The sequence below is a fragment of the Metopolophium dirhodum genome, chromosome 8 (genome assembly GCF_019925205.1).
Source record: "Metopolophium dirhodum isolate CAU chromosome 8, ASM1992520v1, whole genome shotgun sequence".
NCBI lineage: Eukaryota > Metazoa > Arthropoda > Insecta > Hemiptera > Aphididae > Metopolophium > Metopolophium dirhodum.
Genome location: NC_083567.1, coordinates 21,791,098 through 21,812,273, shown reverse-complemented (window position 1 = coordinate 21,812,273; position 21,176 = coordinate 21,791,098). Strand labels below are relative to the sequence as shown.

The 21,176-nt window shown below is 28.6% G+C and overlaps 1 protein-coding gene across 1 annotated transcript; it reads left to right on the top strand.

Moving 5' to 3' along the window:
* Positions 1 to 7,877: 7,877 nt before the first annotated feature.
* On the top strand, positions 7,878 to 20,557 carry LOC132950625 (chaoptin). The gene is made up of 17 exons (XM_061022144.1): positions 7,878 to 8,109; positions 12,098 to 12,374; positions 13,462 to 13,632; positions 13,719 to 13,992; positions 14,295 to 14,508; positions 14,937 to 15,355; positions 15,419 to 15,638; positions 15,704 to 15,928; positions 15,990 to 16,295; positions 16,361 to 16,471; positions 16,535 to 17,038; positions 17,099 to 17,293; positions 17,358 to 17,642; positions 17,706 to 17,831; positions 18,916 to 19,032; positions 19,118 to 19,353; positions 20,119 to 20,557. Exons 1-17 carry the CDS (start codon positions 8,107 to 8,109, stop codon positions 20,405 to 20,407), a joined length of 3,972 nt encoding a protein of 1,323 aa, XP_060878127.1. The 5' UTR covers positions 7,878 to 8,106; the 3' UTR covers positions 20,408 to 20,557.
* Positions 20,558 to 21,176: the final 619 nt, after the last annotated feature.

The following is a 21,176-nucleotide window of genomic DNA, read 5'->3' as shown; positions in this document are numbered from 1 at the left end:
GGTTTGTTATATTTGTGTTTTGATAAACTAATATTGCATAAATAATAATATAAAAACGGTGTGCAAGTGGGTATCACTCTGCTGCACAGTAGAATATGTTACAAGTAGGTCACTGTAATGGATAGTGTTAAATTTGAATTCAATGATATAATATCATTTTATAAGAAAAACGATTCTTAGTGAAGACGGTCAGACAGCCTATGATATTACTAAGTAATAAGTATATTTGATGATATTATCGTGAATAAAGTAATTTATACAGGTATAACCTATTTACATGGAACCTTGTTTTTAATTTTTAATCCTTAGATATAAAACTTGAACATTTTATACATTTTTAACAACAAAATAATTATTAAATTTTAATTTTGATAATTTTCGTCAAAAATTGAACTTTTATGTGTATAAAAAAATTGTGCCTAGGTATGTATTATAGAAAAAAAACCAAAAATATTTAAATTTGAAATTATCTGTAAACAACTCAAAGCAAGTCAAAATATTTTTAAAATTGTATGGTGTATAGAAAATGAAAATATAAACATTCAGTGAAATGTTCATGTATCTACAGTTATTCATTTTTAAATTACAACAATATAAGGAAATTGCTACACGAGAAATTGAGTGAATATCCAATCTTGTAAAAGATTGAACTTCAAACACCCTGCATACAATTTTGATTTAACTCTCTTAAAGACATTTTTTTTTTTTTAATAAAGGTGGATAACCTTATGAAGAATATTGTATTACATTTAAAAATCTTTGATTTAAAATGAAAAGTTTTTAGGAATTTCTAACTAAATTTTTCATTTAAGAGTTCTTAAATTCTATAAATTTTCGTGATTTTTACGTGTTTTGTCACGTCATGTTGAACTTTAAGTGCTTATAAAAAAAAATTTAACTGGATATTTAAAATTTTAAAATTTTGTATTTAATTATCAAGCTTTTTTACCCAACAAATAACATTTTATTGACATTCATAGAAAACAAACTAAAAAAAATGAAAACTGAAAATGTCCGTAAACAGTCAGAATGCTATTATAAACAACCAGAGAAAATTTCGTGTATCTGCGGTCATTTGTTTTAAAGTTACACCAAAAAGCAAAACAGATTTTCCGTAAAATTCCCGTTTTCCATATTTTTTTTTTGTTTCCGGCGCTTTTGAAAATTACTGGGAACTTAAAATGTTGACCTCCCAAAAGTAACAATTAGATTCACTTTCCCACCGAAAAAGATACTGAAGTTGAAAATTGAATCATTATTTCGATTATACTTATCGTGTACACAGACACAAAAAAAATAAATACTTTTCATTGTAAAATCAATACATTCATTATTTCATTGCTTCGCTCAGAATCTAAAATTATCTTGCATCATTTTGATAGGTTCTTCAGTAGTTCAGTGGCATAATATATAAACTTCTTTTAGAGTAGTAGATAATTATGAAGATAATGATAATTTTGTTATTTTTTTATTTTATCTTAAACTTAGTACTATTGTACTAATAGTACTATGCTCATATTGTCATATTACTTAATCTAGACTCTTGAGCTTATGAATAGTAGGTATCTTTACAAAATTAATAAAAATAAAATTTTATATTGATTCAAGTATAATAATATAACTATTAATTATATACTATATTGATTAATTACAATTAAGTACTGGTTAACCTGCATAATTTTATCTATTTTTATTAGTTTATTTAATTTGTATTTTTACTTTTTATGATTTCATATATTTTTCATATACATATAATTTATCTATTTTTACTTTTGTCACCTGTATAGTTTTAACTGTAGTTATTAGTGTTGTATTTTGTATTTTTATTTTTTTACGATTTACGATATATATTTTCTACTATTACCTACCTATTTATGTATTACTTTTCATACTTTTCTATTTATTATTTTATTTTTTATTTTGAATGTACATTACCTATATATTTATACTATAAATACAGTATGATGATAAGAAATTCAAAAATACTATAGATTTAAGTAAAAATATTTGTTGGGATTTGAAACTCTTTGCCACTAGTCACTACTTATATTATTATACACAAAGACATTTTCAAAATATTTAGATCAACTTAAAACTATTTATACACCAGACCTATTTAGAAAAATATTATAAAATATTATCCTAAGAATTAGAGGCTTACACAGCGACACCGAAAACTTCGTTCAAAAACGTATTTAGTTTGAGACGGTTGTGAGCAACTACACCTTTGTTTTTTATAATATACATTTTGGTCATTAAATACATAAAAAACATAATTATTTTTGATATAATATTAACATTGCAAAACTATAGGTAATTCTTTCGAGTTTTGACAACTTTTTTTTTATCTAGTTTGTTATAATACGATTGAAATGCATTATAACTATGTATTTGTATGGTTAAGACGCGAAAAAATGTTTCACAAACATACAGTCTTACAAGAGGTTTTATTAAAATTCTAATTTCCAAAACTTACACCTACCTAAATTAGTTGTTACAAACCGTGTCTTATTTTGTTGTTATTTTTGTACAATTTTTATTACCTACAACACTCTGTTCAGCGAGAGAAACCGCCGCGCACCGACCAAAACTGATTCCCCCTCGCAACACCCTGCCATTGGTGAACCGATTTCGATATCAGGGTGACGTGGTGGGGGGGGGGGGGGGGTGCGCAGAACCGGAGATTTCTCTCGCTGTACAGAGTATATTATATCTCGAAGGCCGGAACGGAGCGGATCGAGTTAGACAGAATTTGAATATGATGATTACCTTACTAAATGTAGGTTTTATATAGTGTATACAATTTAATATGTTGAACATTGTCTTGTAGTAGGTAATTCATCCGAATCGAATTCGAAGATTTCAACAATTTTGATGTTTTTCTCCCTGTTATTTTCATAGACTTTCGAAAAATCATTGACTTGTTTATCTTAGTATGAAATATTAATAAAAAAAAATTTAAAAAGCAGTTTCAACAATTAAAAATAGATTTACTTTGGTTGATAGGATACCAGCTATACCTAAAGGTCAAATCGTATTGTCGAAACGTGGCGATCACGTAGGTATACCTAAAGTGTAAAAACTTATATTTTATACAAAATTATCAAATTCAACTGTTGATTTTTAAGTCGACACGGCTGTTCGATTTATTCTCACATATTTTAACCCATGTTCACAGGACGAACATTAATATTTATTGAAAAAAAAAACATTATATTATGCTTAATCGTTTTATATTTGTACACACGGAATTACCGCGCGTGGTAATATTTTTAATTTTCAAAATATGTAAGATCGATTCCGATCATTGATATTTGACATATTTTGGTTTTTTAAATACTCATAATATTTACCTAGCCTTATTATACAGTTATTGGTTACAAAAACAATTCGAATAATATTTTTTTCGTACGCATCACAATCGAAAGTGTATTTTTTGGCCGAAACGATGCTCACCGTCATAACATAATAGGCACCTACAGATACACATAATATAAATAATGAATGGCTTATATTTTGTATATATTAATTGTAGGTAAGCACCTGGATATTTGTTTTGTACTCGCGGCATGATTATCTACTTAGAAATGACCTAAAGGCTTATAATATATATACTTCGTGTGTATTGGTCAAGGAAGTCTTACACGTACACATTATTTATGTAACGACTTCAGTCAACCGAAATGGAACACGAAACTTTTTTGTTTTAAAACTGTGCCGCGTTGACCGCGCTTATTAATTCCACCAAACAAACTTTAATGCCACTGTCAAAAATAGTGTGGGCACGCGGGACCCCATGATGGAAATTATTGTGTGAAAATAATTACTGACCATAAATTATGACACCTACGTCGTCCTACACGCCTGCAGTGCAGTCGTGCCTAAACTACGGAAAAATATTATTTTTGTTTTCCAACAAATTATTTTAAGAAGTTAAACATTTTTAAACGTATTAGTTACCTATGTACTTTTTATAGTCTATGATATTAGGTATGTTTATTTCAGTGGCGTAGCCAGGGGGGACAGAGAGGCCATGCCCCCCATCGCCGTATTAGATTCTGAGCGAAGCGATGAATTTATTGATTTTACAATGATGTGTGATTTTTTTAAATTTTTTTTTTTTTATTTTTGTGTCTGTCATCACCTTTTAGGACAGTAAAAGTGCTTGGATTTTCTTCAACAGTATCTAGTTGGGTACTTTGGGGGGGGTCAAAAGTAAAAATTTCCCTGTAGTTTTCAAAAGAGACGTGAAAAACAAAAGAAAAATTAAGGAAAAACGGGAATTTTTACGCAAAATCTGTTTTTGAGAAAATCGATTTTGGTTTTTGGTGTAACTCTAAAACAAATGACTGTAGGGACATGAAATTTTGACTGAATGTTTATAATTGCATTTTCTATACACCATAACATTTTCCAAATATTTTGACTTATTTTGAGCTGTTTACGGACATTGTCAGTTTCAATTTTTTTAGTTTTTTTTTCTATAAATATCAATAAAATTTTATTTGTTGGGTAAAAAAGCGTGAAAATTTAATAGAAGGCTCCTGATATATCGTTCTAATAGCAGTTGAAAAATATTAAAAATACATAGGCACAATTTTTTTTTTATAAACATTTAAAGTTCAAATTTTGTTTAACTTTTATGGCTAAGGATTGAAAATTTAAAACAAGGCTCCACGTAAATAGGTTATATATAAATTGCTTTGTTCACAATAATATCATCAAATATACTTGGTAATATCATAGGCTGACTGACCGTTTTCGCTCAGAATCGCTTTTCTTATACAATGATATTATATCATTGAATTCAAATTTAACACCTTCCATTACAGTGACCCACTTGTAACATACTGTACAGCAAAGCGACATCCACTTACCCATCTTTTTTTTTTTATTATCTCTTTTATATCAGTACGTCCATAGACTATAAAGAAAAAGTAGGTATATAAGTAGGCATATATTCTAGTAGCTATAGTATATAATGATATAGATAACATAGATATGATACCTATACCTACCTATAAACGCCTTCATTATTTTTTTATCTTAATTTTTAACTACCTACTTGAAATTACATTACATTTAAATTTAATTCATTTTCCCAAGCATAGTATGTTTCATAAATATCGAATTTCAAACGAGTAGTTAATTAATTATAAGTATTTCAAGTATAAATGAACGGAGTTAAGCGGTCAGCAGGGGTACCCCGCAAAATATTTCACTACACCATTCATCGTATCTTTAAATAAGTATAACTAATTATTGTAATTAACTATCAACTCGTATTAAGTTCTATTTTTTTTTGTATCAAAGTACTCTGAAAAATATTCTGCATCGGAATATGAAATTAATAATATAACTGATGCGATAGAGTGAACAATTCAAGAATAATGATAAAAATTGTAAAAAAAAACTATAGTCTAAAGGGTTTCAAAAATGATATTTTTCAATGACTCCAAATTATGAGAAAACATTATAACACTAATACTCTATATTAGTATATTGTAGTCCGTAAATAAGTCGATAATAATAATTGTGCAAAATATAGGTATAGTGATATCTGGATTGATTATCTATGATGACAATATTGGTAATGGCCATTCAGTAATAACAGAAAAATTCGGTCCGCAAACGTTTGACTACATACTTATCAATATTTTTTCAGACAAAAAAAAAATGGTTACAACATTTTGGTACATAATATTTTTACAAAAATACCACGTCTGGGTAAACGTTTTTATCTCTATTCTACTTTTTATAGAGCTTATAATAGCGTTACCTATACGAGATACCACGACGAGGTTGGCTCTTATAATAGTTAATTGCGTCCCAAAAACGCATTCTTTTTTGGCCACTTTAATTTAAAAATATTTTGTTCATTATCACGTGTCTTAATATTGAATCCACCCATATAAAAAATCTTACATTTGGCTTTTGTTTTACAACTTAGAGTATAGCAGTTTGTGTGTTACGTGTATAGGTTACATATCTTATCGTTAAATTTGTTGTACCAGACGTATCTTGTATATGACGTGTACCCAAACGGGCCAAACGTGTTGGATTTGGGGCTAATGGGTCCATCGGTCACCGCCCAAAATTTGTGCGAGTGGTTTTTCCCAAGTACGATCATTTTCATGTGGTAATAGCAGCCGATGCTCTATATTACACACAGTGGTGACTCTTGCCCGTGCCCCGTACGCATACAGATTTTTCATAATCTCATTCACTTTTTATTTAACTACTATAGCCCTCCGAGCTGGATCGATCTGAACCCATCGATGGGGCCGGCCCACAATACCCTATAAGGCTATAAAATACACTATTTATAAATATAAATAATATTAATTATTGTACCTAGTCATAACTCATATTACACGACGTACAAGCGTATATAGAACTGCGGTCCCAGCATAAGGTCAGGTATGGTATCATCTATATAATTCAGTGTTGGGAAAGTTCCTTTTTAAAATGATCTCGTTCCGTTCCCCGTTAATTTCTTAAGATATGAACTCGTTCCATATCCTTCTTCGTTATTCAAAAATTGAACTCGCTCTAAATCTAATTCCTCTATAGAAGAACCGGACTCGCGCATGAAGAGTTCCGTACCATCATCTATAAACATGTTGGCAATACTGCTTATATTATATATTCTAGGATTTTTAGTATTTGTTGTTATAGCGGCAACAGAAGTACATAATCTGTGAAAATGTCAACTTCCTAACTTTCATGGTTCATGAGATACAGACGGACGGATAGCGAAGTCTTATAGTAATAGTCTTAGTAAAAAAAAGCTAGTTTCAACTTTCGTTCCTTTTTTAACTAAGTTATTTACAAAATTGCTGTTTTAGAATAATACTTTTTTTTTATTATAACGTTAAGTAAGAACAACCTTCAATGAACTAAACGTAAATCAATTAAAAATACCTTCTTATACGTCTTAGTAACAGGTAGAAACAAAAAAATTATATTACAATTTAAAATATGTTTTTAAAATTTAAAGGAACTGTAATTTTTGTTCACGTTCCTCAACAAAAAAAAAAAGAATACGTTCATTTTCTTTTTTCTTTATTTTTAAAATAAGCAGTTCCAAGATTCGTTCCTGAAAAAAGAACTCGTTCCAGGAGTCCGTTCCTTATCAACTTTGCTATACATATATATATATATATGCAAACGTGTTTGATTTTGGGCTATCGTATCCAAAAGTTCACCGGCCACCGCCCAAAATTTGTGTGAGGGGTTTTGCCCCCATACGATAATTTTTGTATGCGGTAATAGCAGGCGAAGCCCTATATGGCTATATTACACACAGCGTGGCTATACAATTCTTGTGATACGGCCCCGCACGCATACAGACGACTTTTTTTCAAAGGATCATTTATTTTTTATTTAACTATTAATGCTACATATACACGGTAATTATTCGACAGTTATTTTACAATCATATATTATATAGATAAGTGTATAAAAAACACACAAGTCATATGCGGTAACCCGTCAATGGAGCCCGCGATACCCTATATCGAATGCGCCACTCCAGTTTATAATATTACATATTATATACCTATAAATAATATTTATTATTGTAGTCATATTGCAGGTATACCCCCGCGTGAATGGGTCACCGCCACGGTATACGTACATATGCGTTTAAAACTGTAAAGGTCAGGTATATATGGTATCCATACATAATATAATTATATATATATATATATATATTAATAAGGAGCTCGACACAGCACGAACACACGCACACTCGCAAACGCGAACTGTACATTATAATTGTTATATACATATATCATCGCTAATCCTATATTGGAATCGGTTGGGAGAAAACTTTCAAATGCTCGTCAATTATATTGTTTCGTTTGTAATAGGAGACCAGCGCGGACACTCGGACGGGCAGTGCAGTGTGTTCGGACGGCGTTTAACTAGCTTACCATTACGGAAACATGTCGGCGAGTCAGATTTTTGCGTTGTCTCTGTCGTCGTTCTAAAAAATGTAAATCAACCACTGTAAACGGCCCGGAGCGACGAGTGTTGTAGTGGGTACCACCGGGGTGCAACTGGTTTTACAAAAAAAAAAAGGAAAAAAAGAGAAGAAGAAAAATGGTGAGATATAAAAAAAAATATTAATAATATCGATTCCTGTATATCCTATCGCATCCATCAAAAATCATAATTATGAATAGGTAGGTACTACAATATAATAGATATATAAACTTCTATACCACGACTATACTTTATAACTTATAATAGCATGTCGTGTTAAACATACAATGTCGTAAATAAATCGGTCGTAAGGGATTGAGTAGGTAACTATAAAAGATTCAGGACTATTACCTATTCAGAAACATTCTCTCTGACTTTCAGCTTATATTTATATTTATTTGATTGGATACGTCATATCTGCATGCTATTAACTATGTAATATTTGTAATTTATTTTCTTTTGATATCTTACTTACATATTATGTAGGCAATGCACTTTTAAACTTGAAAAAAAAAATTTAGAAATGCATAATGTTAAACGAAATAATTATACATTTTGGGAGGTTGTATGAAAAAGAAAAGAAATATGATGGAAGACTATATTTAATAAATACACAATTATGATGTTTTTACATTTTTAAATATATTTAAATGCATTTTGTTAAACTTAATTTTTGAGAATTTTTGAACACATATTATTTACTTCAATATTTTTTAAAAGTGCTCTTTGCAGCATTGTGACAAAATCTAAAGAAAGTCATTTTAGACCATTCTAAACTATTTTATACACTTGTAAAAATATTGTTGTTATAATATTATATTAGGCACCTATCCGTGTTATGTGTAGATATTTTAAATTTGATGTTTTAAGTATATTAAAATTTTTGTTTTACATTTTATTGTATCTTTTGTTTGAAAAGAAATTAAGACTTAATACCTAAGCAAAATACGATTTAATAATATACTCCCTAATAGATTTTGTATGAAAATGTAGGATCTTTATAATAGTTGAAATATAAATCAATAAAATCTATACATCTACCTATGGTAGACCTACCTAAAGTGAATAAATCAAAAATGTAAAGGTAAGACAATTATGTAGACAATGACGTAGGCTTTTTATTATGTTTTAATTTTAAAGCGAGTTATGTGTATTTTAAAATTGTAAACTGTTTGTACATCTTAAAATACTCATAACTCGTTTTAAAATTAAAATATAATAAAAAAACCTAAGTTATTGTCTAGATAATAATTTTACCTTTAAATTGTATAAGAGGTCAATTCGCTCTAATTCTTAAACTCACGCAGATAAACGTGTTCTGCTGAGCGTAAAATTTGCTGTTACGTACTTGTAAGACGGAGACAATAAATGTCTCTGTAACGTCCCCTTAAATTTGAATTTAATGATAAATCATTACTTACGAAAAACGAGTCTGAGTGAAGAATGTTTGTCAGCCTATATTACTAAGACACTAAGTATATTTTATGATACATTTATATTGCTATTATAGTAATTTATTTTACTATCAGTAATACGGTAGGTTGAATTAACTTTTGCTGAAAATATTGCATTTATTATGTTATTAATATTTAATTATTATATTAGCACATATATATTTATATAATATATTAGTGATATTAACTTTTAAATCAATACCGACTTGACGGTAGAACGGTGCAATGTCTTAAAATTAATTAAAATGTTCTTGAAAAATCATTATGAATATCAAATTTGATAATATACCTACGTAAATCCTTACTAAAAATACTTTTGCATTACAGCAAAATAAGAAAATTGATTTGTCAAATGTGTTTCTTAATTATTGAGAAAAGAACTGTGGATTTTTTACTTTTGACCTCTCAAAGTATACCAACTATAGTTTCATATTCCTATCAAAAGACACGTTTATGTTGAAAATTGAAGGATTTTTTCTACTAGATATAAAAATTTCCCCACGTATAATTGTAAAATAAATACACTCTTTGCTTCACTCAGAATCTTAAAAATATTCTTATATATATTTTAGAATGGCTTAAAAACGTTATTCAATTATTAAAAATTTTTAATCTTTTAGATTATTTATTTGGCAAACCGCAAACAAATTTAAGTTTACAAGTAGAATAAAGTATATGCGTATTTTTTTCTTCACAATTGTAATAATGTATTTATTGTGCGCTGACGTTAGAAGTATGGTAAAAAAACATCTAATTTAAAGTAGACAACGGGCAACGAAGCCCTTTCACAAAAAACAAATCATCGTTAGTTTATCGTCGTGGGTGGTTGCTTAATGAAACGTCAGTTTGGTTAAGTTTACATTTTTAATTACCTAGTTAATATCAAAAAAGTGATTTGATAACTAGCTGCTTGTAGTACTTAAATTAACGTGAACAGTAAAAATCTACTTAATACATATTTTGTATGTGTGGATGAATTATGTGTTTGTCATGGCCTATGGGTTATACACTTATACAACGTTTTTTCTATTCATTTCTAATTTAAGGTCATTAAATAATTAAAGGTATATAACATTTAAACCATATTGTTTTCAATATTGGATATCCGCATGAAGATATAAAAAAATAAAGTATAAAACAATGGTTATTTATAAAACCATAATGGTGTAAATAGGTACCTAGTTATTTAGGTACACGATTTGACCCTATATTGGCATTTCACAGTCGAAGTCATTGGGTTTAGTATTTAAATTTTTTTTTATTTGATGCAACACTACTAATAATTTACTTGAATCGTACGTCACAAAATTTTAACTACTCGATGTCTCACACCTAATAGGCGATCTCAGGGATGCCTCCGTTGCACCTGAGTACCTGACAATTTATTTTGGATTTCAAGCAACTGCATATTAAATTGTTATTAATAGTTAAAGACGAATATTTACTGCAATCAGTGTACGATTAATACGATAAGTAATATATATTATATTATAAGATTATAAGAATAAGACAAAACAAGACAAGAATGGCTTTGGGGTGTCATCAAATATTAACATGTACAACTAAGTATGGTGTATTGTCATTTAATACCTAGGTAATTTACAACGATTAACGTTTGTACTGTGTTAGCGTATACCTACTCATCGTAGATTTATTATTAATATTTCATTATGTCTACCTATATATCTGGTATTCTAATTTAACATGTGATATGTTCTGTTTTTATTGTTAAATTTCTCCACTGAAAAATATCTTAATGACTACGTCATCATTATACATCATGACCCTTGCTTTTCATTTTAATCATTCATTTAACATCAATTATTTTTTAAGAATTGTGCAACAGTGAGATACATTACTTGTTTGTTTCACTTTTTGTCGTACACATATATAGTACTTCCGGTTGCATTTATATATTCTTAAAATCATATTTTGAGCTCATACGTTCGCCTTCTAAGACGTAAGTGACGCATGCATGTAATCGACTTAATCGAGTATTCTATACACAATGTATTATTCATTATTAGGGCTCGAAAGTTGTAGGAGTTGCATATTATTCTATGTATGCTCTCGATTTATTTCAGACCAAGTTAGGAATTCCAGCTAAGCAATAGTGAGTTTATGAATTGAAAATTGAAAATGCATACCTTGCTTATTTCATCAATTTTAGGGGAAACTTGTATATTTTTTGTTTTTTATACGCATAATATTATGCATATTTAATATTTTCTGCAAATAAGTATATTTATTGTTATCGTCGCAGTCGACTATTAATTTAACGACAACGGTTCGATGTGCATTAATCTCTATCGCGCTAATATTCTGATGTGCTATCTTTTCGAATACATTTTTTAAACATTTTATATTTCAGTTCAATACAATTTCAAAATGGCAAACTGTTTTCTGCCATATTTGAAATATTATAAATTTATTTTTCATTTCTTTTCTCTCTCTACAAATTAATAACAACATAAAATAGTTTTTTTTGTAAGAATTTTGAACAATTTTTACTTGCATATTTTTCCTTTTATAGCTCTTACCTCCTACGTATAACTTCTGAGCCTTATTCGTAATACATGCATATATTCACGACCATATAAAATAATATAGGAAAAAAATGCTAAAATCAATAGTTTATTATAAATTGATTACAGACTGTCATGAACACCGGTTACCTATTTATAATATTCGCACTGTCGGTGTTATGGATGTCCCGCGCAGAAGCTGAAAGTTTTTTGCAAGACTTCCAACCGTGTTCGTTCAATCCTTTGTGTTCGTGCACCAAGTCATATGACAGCTTGGGCGAAGTGCACTGTGTTGATGTGTACTTTCCACGGATACCGCCGGCCATCAACCGATCTAGGTTATCGACACTTCATCTTAGGAACAACGACTTGGACAGCATAGAGCCGTACTTCCTCGTCAATACTGGTAAATAATATTGTTCCGTTCGGCGTTCGTTAACCATATACCTATCACACGTGACACGTATCAAAATAACGTTCGTATTAAATGTACATTATGGTTAGGTAATATTTTACTGAATGAACCAGAGCTTCAATTGTTACCCATACAAAATTAGGTATCTAATCGCTCTTCTATATAGGAGCTGACATTTAAAAAAAAAACGCGTTATCTTTTAATTTTATACACGATACATCATTCATTGATATTATGATTATCTGTAAAGTGTTAACCGTTAAATGTTTGAAAACCTCCGATTAATATTTTGGGTTATTGGATTAAGACTATACAGTTTTAAATGTATTTTTGTTGTTAAATTATTAAAATTTATATTTTCACATATTTTGCTTTTTGATTATTTTTTTTAGACATACGCTATATTAGATAAATGATGTGTGTATGAATTATAAAATACTCTTCATATTTATTACTGTCTCTCCAAACTCAGCAATATTTTCAAACTAATAAAGTTACTATTTTTTAGTTTTTATTTAGATGTATTTATCATGAACCTCTCCAACACTGCCGACATAAAGGAGGAGATCACCTGTAGGAAAATATTAGAGTAAATCTGTTATCTATACTTATATAGGTACCTCAATAACTGTAATCTTAATAAATTAATAATCTCATTTTTCTTGTATTTTATTATTATTATGCCATACTTAGCATTCGAATAATAATTAGCTATTTATTATTATTATTATTATTATTATTATTACCTACTAATAATTAATGGTAGGTATTGTTATATTATAAATGTTACTATTTCTATTTAATGTTAAAATCTACTCATCACTTATCGTTTAGATGATAAAATAACATATAAGTCAGTAAAACTATAAAAACGATTTGAAAAATATCTTAGTATATTATACTATTAGCGAAATTAAAACAATTTATTGAATATTGCTGGAATGTATTTGATTTATTTTTAGTTGTAATTGTATAAAAACAAAACGAATCGGTGAATAACATCTTATGAACTACCTATATGAGTACCAACTATGTACACTTAATCATACAATACACTAAATACAGTTGTACATATTAGGTCTTTATAAGATGACGATCCAAGACAATCCATTGCCAATTTTAAATGATGATTCTTTATATGGATTAGAGCATTCACTATGGGAATTGGAGTTAGTTAATACTTATTTAACTTATGTTCCAAGTCGGGCAATACGAATATTATTAAAATTAAAAGTACTTAATTTATCAGGTATGAACTAAACTGTACAACTTACTGTCTACTGGGAATTATTTAGGTACTTATTAACTATAATATTATTTTTGTTATTATTTTAGGTAATCAAATATCAGAAATAAAGATGGGCGATTGGAATGGATTAGAGAACACTCTTAAAGTTTTAAAACTTGCAAACAACGCACTTACATATTTGCCACACAGGGCTTTTGATAGTCTCGGGTTGCTAGAAAATCTTGATTTGTCTGGTAATATGATTTCGGAAATACACGTAAATGCATTTCAAGACGGTCCATTGCAACTGCTCAGACTCAATTTAGCAGATAATATGTTGAAATATATTCCATACATGCATTTATCGTCATCGGCGATGAAGTAAGCTAAACGATTACGTACAAGTATGGACAGATGGTCATGTAATTTGACATTTAGGTTAATATCAATAACACTGTTTATTGTTCTGATCCCTGAAAATGAATGTTGAAATAAATAGGTAGTAGCATTTGTTTAATGTTATAAGTCTATAAGTAATAGAAACATGTTTGCTTATTGTTAAGTTATTAATTATCAAACTCTTATTTTTTTATGGAAAGTCCACTATTCTATTAATAATATTTATATGTGTATAATGTATGTATAAATTATATTTATAACTAATGAAAATCGATGTTTAATAGATCTTTGAAGTATTTGGATGTTAGTTACAATTTAATTGAAAGCACAAAAGGACCATTATTAACAGTGACATCTCGGGGCGGAAGACATAAGTTTTTTCTAAACGAACTTCACTTGGAATACAATCACATCAAAATATTAGAAAAACAAAGTTTGCAGAACTTTGAATCTATAAATAAAACATACTTTGATGGAAACCCAATAACTCATATTCAAGTGAATACAAATTTTATATTTTATAATATAAATAATAAATATACTATTTTGTATGTAACATGTTGGTTGTATACATTTTGAATATTAATGGGTGTTACTAAAAAGTAAAAATGTAATTATTTGAATCGTATTTGAAATTTAAATAATTTATTAAAAGTAGAAATGTCTATTGTATTAAAATATAAATAAATAATAAACATCTAAAAAAATGTTAAATTAAAATTAATGTGAGCTATTTATTGGAGTATTTGCATACATAAATTACCTATTGCATTAGAGAAAATAAAATTTTTTTATTGATTTGTTAAATATAATTCAAGAATTTAATCAATTAATTTATAATATTTTTAAATAAAAGACACTTGTTAGGTATCTTTGAAATAATTGTACTGTGTATTGGCCAATTAAATTAATCGTCAGTGTTTTAGGATGGAGCATTTCAAAATACTAAAATTCGAGAGATATTTATGGTCGATTGTGAAATTTATAATATATCATCAGAAGCGTTCAAAGGCCTTGAAACATATTTGCATACCTTGGACGTGTCAAATAATAACATAACAGAATTTCCTATTAGGAAGTTACAGCAGAGTTTTAACATGCTTATGAGACTAGGGCTTAGAGATAATAAGATAAAACATTTATTTCCTATCATCCATCATAATGAGGGAAAAGAAAAGATTATAAAATCAAACGATAAGAAAAAACCAAACGACAAGACTGTGGTTCACGAGGACAATCAACGAAATTCACATGAAAAAAATAACCATCACGAATTTTATTCCCTACAAGATTTCGATTTCTCTGGATGGAATAATGGTCCACTTCAAATTAATATCATTAATGGGTATGCGAAAATAACGTGAAATTGTAGTAATACTTAGTAAAATATCTCATTATTGTATTTAAGTTTTAAATATCTTCGTCGGCTGTCTCTGTCAAAGATGACCACACCATATATAGAACCAGATATGTTTATGAATTTTACTATTGATATGGAGGAACTTCAGATAACTGGATCAGATATAAAAACCGTCAAGGCACATGCATTTAAGCATATACATGGTCTAAAATATTTGGATTTGTCTGACAATGTAATAAGCACATTAGATTCTGACGCATTTAAAGAGGTTATTAAATTACAGTTTAGTATAGTTAAAATTATTTGAAGTAAAAATTATTATTTTCAATTTAGGTTGGACATTCTCTGCAATTCCTTAAGATGTCACACGCTTTTGCATCTTCGTTTAAACCAATACCAGGAGATGCTTTTCGGTATCTAAATAATTTGAAATATATGGAATTAAGCAATAATCATTTACAACACCTTCGAGAATCGAGTTTCCATTTTCAAACAAATTTAAGAACGTTAAAGCTACAAGATTGCATGATAGAGGCTTTCCACAAAGGGACATTCCAAGTAGATATAAACCATTTTATAATTAGGTGGTTTTAATTTTTGATAATTTTGACTTTTTCAGGGTGGAATTGGAGGAAGCCATATTCTTCTAGAAGAAATATACTTGTCATTTAACTTTTTAAAAAAAATCGAAGACGGATCTTTTGATGATTTACCATCATTAGGAAAGATTCATTTGGATGGAAATCGAATAAATCGTATCGAAAGACACGCTTTTACCAATTTGGAGCGTTTACGATGGTTAATCTTAAGAGGGAATCAAATTGAAAAGTTGGAAATAGAAGCATTCCAAAATTTACCGCATTTACAAGAACTCGATTTAGCTTATAACCATATTAAACACATGGACTTTACATTCTTAGATCAAGTAATATAAATATAAACTCAATAAACTATGCTTTTTATTAACTACATTTTCTTACTACTTTTTAGGTTGGAATGCTGTCAAATTTCCGTATGAACGTTAGTCACAATCTTTTATCAAAACTATCATCCAATTCCAATTTTTCTACTAAAGACCTTTATATACAATCAAATATTAGGGTAAACTTAAAAAAATAAAAAATGGTTTAAATATTCATTATTGTTTTTTTTTTTAATATTTAGGTTTTAGATATTTCGTATAATAGTATCAAAAGTATTGAAGACAAATATTTCTCTCCAATGGAGTCAAGCTTAAGTTATTTGCACATGTCTTTTAATAATTTGTTTCAAGTGTCTAGAAATGTGTTTGGTAACTTAAATAACCTCATTTGGCTAGACCTTGGACATAACCATATCGTTGAAATTGGATTTGATTCCTTTAAAGGATCAAAAAGACTACAAGTTTTCATAATATCTCATAATCGTTTAGTAGATTTACCTAATGATTTATTTAAAGGATTCACTGAACTTCGATTAGTTGATTTTTCATACAACAAACTTCGGGTGTTGCCAGACATGTTTTTCAGTGAAGATAACTTGGAAATATTAAACATGGCTCATAACGAGTTATCTCGTATGCCTGTTCTGTCATTTAGCACACATTCTGCGGGCATTGTATGTGATATGGATTTGTCTTTTAACACAATAACGGCATTACCTGTTTTTGAAATGTTTTCTAGATTTAAAGTAAGCAAATATGGATTTGCTATCAAGTGTTAAAACAATAATAGTGTTGTTTTTTTTCAGTCATTAAAACGGTTAAATCTAGCTGGTAATCGTTTGGTACATCTCGAAGATTCAAATTTTGCGAGTTTAATTCGTTTAACTTACCTTGACTTAAGTCATAACGATGCTCTGAGCTTTGAAAATAGAGGTCGTATGTTCTTAGGCCTTGAACAGTCGCTTCAACATCTTAGGCTTAAAAATATTTCTTTAACATCCGTGAGTATTTTATATTATATTACTTTTATTTGTTTATATAATAATATGTAGTTTTATTTTTCAGATACCAGAATTGCCGCTACCATCTCTTCTAAGTTTAGATTTGTCTGGAAACCAAATAGCATCTGTGTCACCAGATAGAGCTTCTAATTTATCATCATTGCGGAATTTAGATTTAAGTCATAATGAGCTTATTGGATTCCCATCTATCATTATGAATTTACCAGAGCTCAACAACCTTAATTTATCCAATAATCATATTTACGATTTGAATAACAGTACTTTAAATATGGGTGTCCAAAAATTGATTTCTTTGGATTTGAGTTATATGCCATTAGTATCATTTGAAGTGAGAACAACTATTTTGAAAAAAAATGTATATTTATTTTCATTACTATGTATTATTTTTCAGACCGGTGCTTTAAACAAAATGACATCTTTACAAACGCTAGTAATTAGTACATTTGTTGGTATCAAGGACTTCAATATTCCCTCTGTAATTGCTGACGTTCACTCTCTTAGAAATTTGAATCTTAAAGTAAGTATTGTGTACTAGGCACTACTAGTAGGTAGGCACATATTATATCCATAACTATAAGTAGTCACCCTATAAGACTTACTATTGACATAACTACGGAAAATTAATCAATTTGATTATAATATTCAGATTTTGTTTTTCTGTAAAATAAAATAAAAAAATAAATATTTTCTGAAGCACTATTAATGGTTGGTTTCTTTAATTGTGCCTACCTAAATGCATTGATCCATATTCTAATTGCACATTGATGGATAGATATATATTAGATAGATGGTTAAAATGAAAAAGTTAAATATATTTTAAATGTGTATTTTATCAAAAAATTGAAGTGAGTTAAATACGGAGTTAATAATTACGTCATAGTCATGTTAAATTCTACAGTGAAAATTATGTAATGAATAAATGTATTGATATTCAAATACAATCAAAATTAAAATACATTTTATCTTTAAAGGAATCGTACTATTAATTAATTGTTATAACGTTATACATACATATAACTCAGTGGCTTATTAAGACCGCAGACCGTAAAAAATGGCTATAAAGTAATGATTTTCTTATAATATTTTATTCACATCAATATGAGTAAACAATTTCTATTATTTTACGATTGTATTGATGTTATTGTAATTTTATTTTTAATTTACTGGGAAAAGTTAATGATTGTCAGACATTTCAGGGGGGGGGGGGTCATTAGTTAATAGTTATGGACTTCTTAATTTTAATTTTTTTTTAAAAACTTATGTTAGGTTCCTACTTTGGCTTTGGCTGATATGTTCATTTTTTACACAAAGAGTATGCATTATACATTATGACTTTGACGTACAATTAACTGTTTATATTAAAGTTAGTTTGCAATTAATTGTACCTACACCTGCAGTCTTTATAATCAATTATACTTTTAATCAATAAATTGATTTACATAATGTATATGAATATATGATATTAGATAGGTTGTGTTCATACTTCATAGTATAGCCGTATAGGTACACGATATTAGGTTTTAACAAATTCCGTTATTAATGATTAGTTACGAATTACGACTGTATTTCAACTATTTTATTGGTGTCTTATGTGATTCTAGGTTGATAAATTGTCACGAATGGGGAAAGAATTAATTGGTTTATTTCCATATAAGCTAAGAAACTTCACGATTAGTGGAAAAGCTTTACATGGACTTTCATTAAATAACGTATTTCAGGTATGGATATACAATCTTAGCGAGTATATCAAATTAATGGCTAATTATAAGCGTTTTAATTAAATAAATAGATAATTATTTTTAGGGTCTAAGGTATCCAAATTTGAATTTGACAATTTTCAATACGAGCTTGGAAACAATATCGAATGACGTTTTTCGACACATGGGGACTGTAAGAAACATCAGTCTAGATATCCGAAACAATTCGCTGAAGTCAATAGGAAATCCATCCACTAATACGTTACCAAAACAGCATGGTCAAACATTTTTGACTTCGCTAAAAGTATCTGGAAACCCATGGACCTGTGATTGTAATATTGGGTAATTTTTCATTTTTTATTTTTATTAATTTATCTACAGAATTGTTCATACTCAAATTATTCAAATCAATTTATGTTGAAACGTATAATGTATTCATAAAAACAGTTATAATATTAGAGTTTTGTTTAAAATAATAATATATATATGACATGAAAATATGACCTGCGAAGTCACAAAATGTTATGTACAAGATGCGTTGAGAAGCGCCTGTCTTGCATTTTTGTGTAGAGTAATATATAATAATATTACAATGCAATAATATTGTGTGCAGTACCTATACAACAGTATGTAATATTTCTTGTAAACTTGGATTAACAAAGGAACTAAATAGGCTTAAAGTTAAGTTTTGGAGAGAGATGAAGTGGACGCCGTAATATATTGATACAGGGTGTATTTTAAGTAATAATTGTTGGCCTGTAAAAAATAAACGTTCATTTGAAATTCCGTTTTATCGACTTTGGCCACCATTAAAAAACCATGCTTGTAACGATATAATTATATCTTAAGATACACCCTGCAGTATAACGTTACTTAAAGATAATATGCGAATAAAATCACCATATGTAGGTACATTCTGATTTTGGCTCTTCAAACAAATAATGAAGCAGCTGTTTAGCTCAAACGATTTTTCGAATTTTGATTTATTCTAAATGAACCGATATGTTTTTTTAGATGTAGGTGTAAAAAAATGTAGCCTTATTTAATTTTTAACGCGGGTCGAGCTTTTTATTTATAGTTTTGTCTGTGCGTATTTTATGTTTTTAGTTGGATGGAAGTCTGGCATCGTAAGAAACGCCAATTTTTGTGCAATCATGAAGATCCGTCGACGGCGCCTTCAAATAGATACAGAGACGTTGAACACTATTCAACTAGTAAGTCTACGTGTCTGATCAGTGACGAAGATCTCGAGATGGCTGCTTGTGCGGATAAGAAGAAACCACTGGCTGAAGCTTTTAAAAATGACATCGAATGTGGGTGGGGAGCAGCCGGTAGATGCCAATCGCATTTGACAATTATTGTTTCTGTTGTGATGGCGTACATCATAATGGTATAACTCTCTGAATATAATAATAATTAACGAAAAAAAACAATTTTATTATTACCAACACGCGTTGAAATGTGTTATCTTTATAAAATGATAACTATTTATTTCAGATAGTTTTTTTTTTTTTTATTTTAAACATACTCACAAAGTCAAAGAAAATATTCCACTGTAGTTGAACCTAATTTTTTTTTTTGTGAACCTGGGAATGACCTATCTAATGGCCTATGCATTTTGCTGTATTTATTTTTAATGTTGTTTTTTTCTTATGATATTATGCCTTATTATGTACTATGACTAGACTTTGAAGTAACATATTTTCTCATATTTAATACTTGATAGATAGGTACTTAATGTGTAATCTAGATATTATGATCTTATACAATTTATAAAACATATAGAAATCTTTAAATATACTACTAAATTATTTTAACTTACTGTATAGAATATATTACCATGTTCGATTAATAACTTACCTACTCTAAATGTGCTTGTATTTTAAGTAACAGAGTTTATTTGAATAGTTATAAAATCATATTATGAAATGTAGATCTAAAAATGCAATTTCGATGTTTACATGAAGTTAAAGCGTAGCTTTTTAAATTTTTGTATTATGGTTATATCAACTTCAGATACTTTTAGAATATCGTGAAATAAATTGATAATAATATGTGATATTATATAACAATTCGGACATTGAATATAAGAACTTTTGAATGTTAAAAAATGATTGGTAAATCTATAATATATGCAATATACATACAGTGGGTACTTGTGTAAA

Excerpts from the sequence above, each read along its gene's own strand:
- LOC132950625 (XM_061022144.1), top strand. Across the intron at positions 13,633-13,718 it reads AAAAGTACTTAATTTATCAG|GTAATCAAATATCAGAAATA; the intron begins GTATGAACTAAA and ends TTATTATTTTAG. Across the intron at positions 14,509-14,936 it reads ACCCAATAACTCATATTCAA|GATGGAGCATTTCAAAATAC; the intron begins GTGAATACAAAT and ends TCAGTGTTTTAG.